The 1,475-nt window shown below is 32.1% G+C and overlaps 1 protein-coding gene across 1 annotated transcript in view; it reads right to left on the bottom strand.

The window, feature by feature from the left end:
• LOC102680555 (forkhead box protein A2-A-like) overlaps positions 1-1,458 on the bottom strand; it is a 9,458-nt gene extending 8,000 nt beyond the window's left edge. The window contains exon 1 of the mRNA XM_031513681.1: positions 1,196-1,458. Coding sequence (XP_031369541.1) covers positions 1,196-1,414 — 219 coding nt within the window. The 5' untranslated portion in view covers positions 1,415-1,458. The remainder of the gene's footprint in view (positions 1-1,195) is intronic.
• Between the last annotated feature and the right edge of the window lie 17 nt (positions 1,459-1,475).

The following is a 1,475-nucleotide window of genomic DNA, read 5'->3' as shown; positions in this document are numbered from 1 at the left end:
ATTCGAATAATAATTCAAAAATTATTTTCAATTTCGATTTTTATTGAAAAATCAAGCTTTTCTAACCTTAACCTGTTAAAATAAACAGCACTGTCCTTTTCTACGATCGTCTATCTTTTTCTTCACCATTCAAATTCGCNNNATTCGAATAATAATTCAAAAATTATTTTCAATTTCGATTTTTATTGAAAAATCAAGCTTTTCTTAACCTGTTAAAATGAACAGCACTGTCCTTTTCTACGATCGTCTATCTTTTTCTTCACGACTCAAGATTATAATTCGAATAATAATTCAAAAAGTTATTTTCAATTTCGATTTTTATTCCTGAACTGCTCGAAGTTACGAGTTTGTTACATCAACTCTTTTCTCTCCAATGGTGACTCTCGATCATTGTTGCGGCAATATTTATTTAGAATATCGCTTCATAAATAGGTTCCTAAGCCCTTTATAATCTTATGAGAATAATATATTGTTAAATGGGTAGATTTATTATTATTTATTTAATTTATTAAATTAGACCGTGATCGTGAGTCGAGCGACATGTTAGTCTGAATTTGACAGTCGTGGGAATAGAAATATTATTTTCAAACTTTTTGAGATTTTTAAGCATGGAATATGATGAAGATGAGTTTAATTTTTCGTCATTGAATGACAAAATTACTTTTATTCATAAAGAAATTAATGATGAACGTAGAGATGAAATAAGAGGTACAAGAAGGCGAAAAATAAGAAAAATAGATAGCGAATGTGAAAGCAAGTTGAAGCGAAGATGTCGCAGAAGACACAGAAAATTCGAAATGGAATCGGAATATATCGCGAAGAATACAATTTGTAGGACCACAAGTTTCTTATTATTAATATAAATATACCATTAGATCTTTTTAAAGTATCTTTTACTTAATGAACTTATTAATGAAATAATGCTTTATATACTTATTAATAACTTATTAATGAAAAAACGAATAATTATGCGATAAAAAAGTTAGAAGGAAAAGTGTTGCTCTACTGACAAAGGATGCATCTTGCTTCATAAAATAATATAGATTTTAATATTCGATAAATTTTGTAAAGATACGTATCGTGACATTAATTACATTAATTATCAATTGTTTTAATTATTTCATTTTAATTATTTCCCTTGAAGAGAATAGGGTTAATGGATAAAGTTAATCGAAAAAATTCGTGGTGCACATACCTTGATGAAGCAATCGTTGAAGGAAAGGTTGTGCCTCAACGAGTTCTGCCATCTTCGAGTGTCCTTCCTGTAATAGGGGAAGCGATCGGCGATGAACTTGTAGATCTCGGCCAGCGGCAGCATCTTGTCCCTCGACGACCATATCGCCATCGCTGTCAACGAGATGTAGGAATATGGCGGCTTCTGGTCGCCGTAAGTGTCCCTCGACGGTCGAGGCATCTCTCCAATTCCTTCCTCTCAACTACCCCAATTCCTCCCCCTTGATCGAATTCCACTAGTT

This window comes from Apis dorsata, unplaced genomic scaffold (genome assembly GCF_000469605.1).
Source record: "Apis dorsata unplaced genomic scaffold, Apis dorsata 1.3 scaffold_41, whole genome shotgun sequence".
In the NCBI taxonomy this organism is placed as follows: domain Eukaryota; kingdom Metazoa; phylum Arthropoda; class Insecta; order Hymenoptera; family Apidae; genus Apis; species Apis dorsata.
Note: the sequence above shows the minus strand (reverse complement) of the source record. Positions and strands in the feature narration are given on the sequence as shown.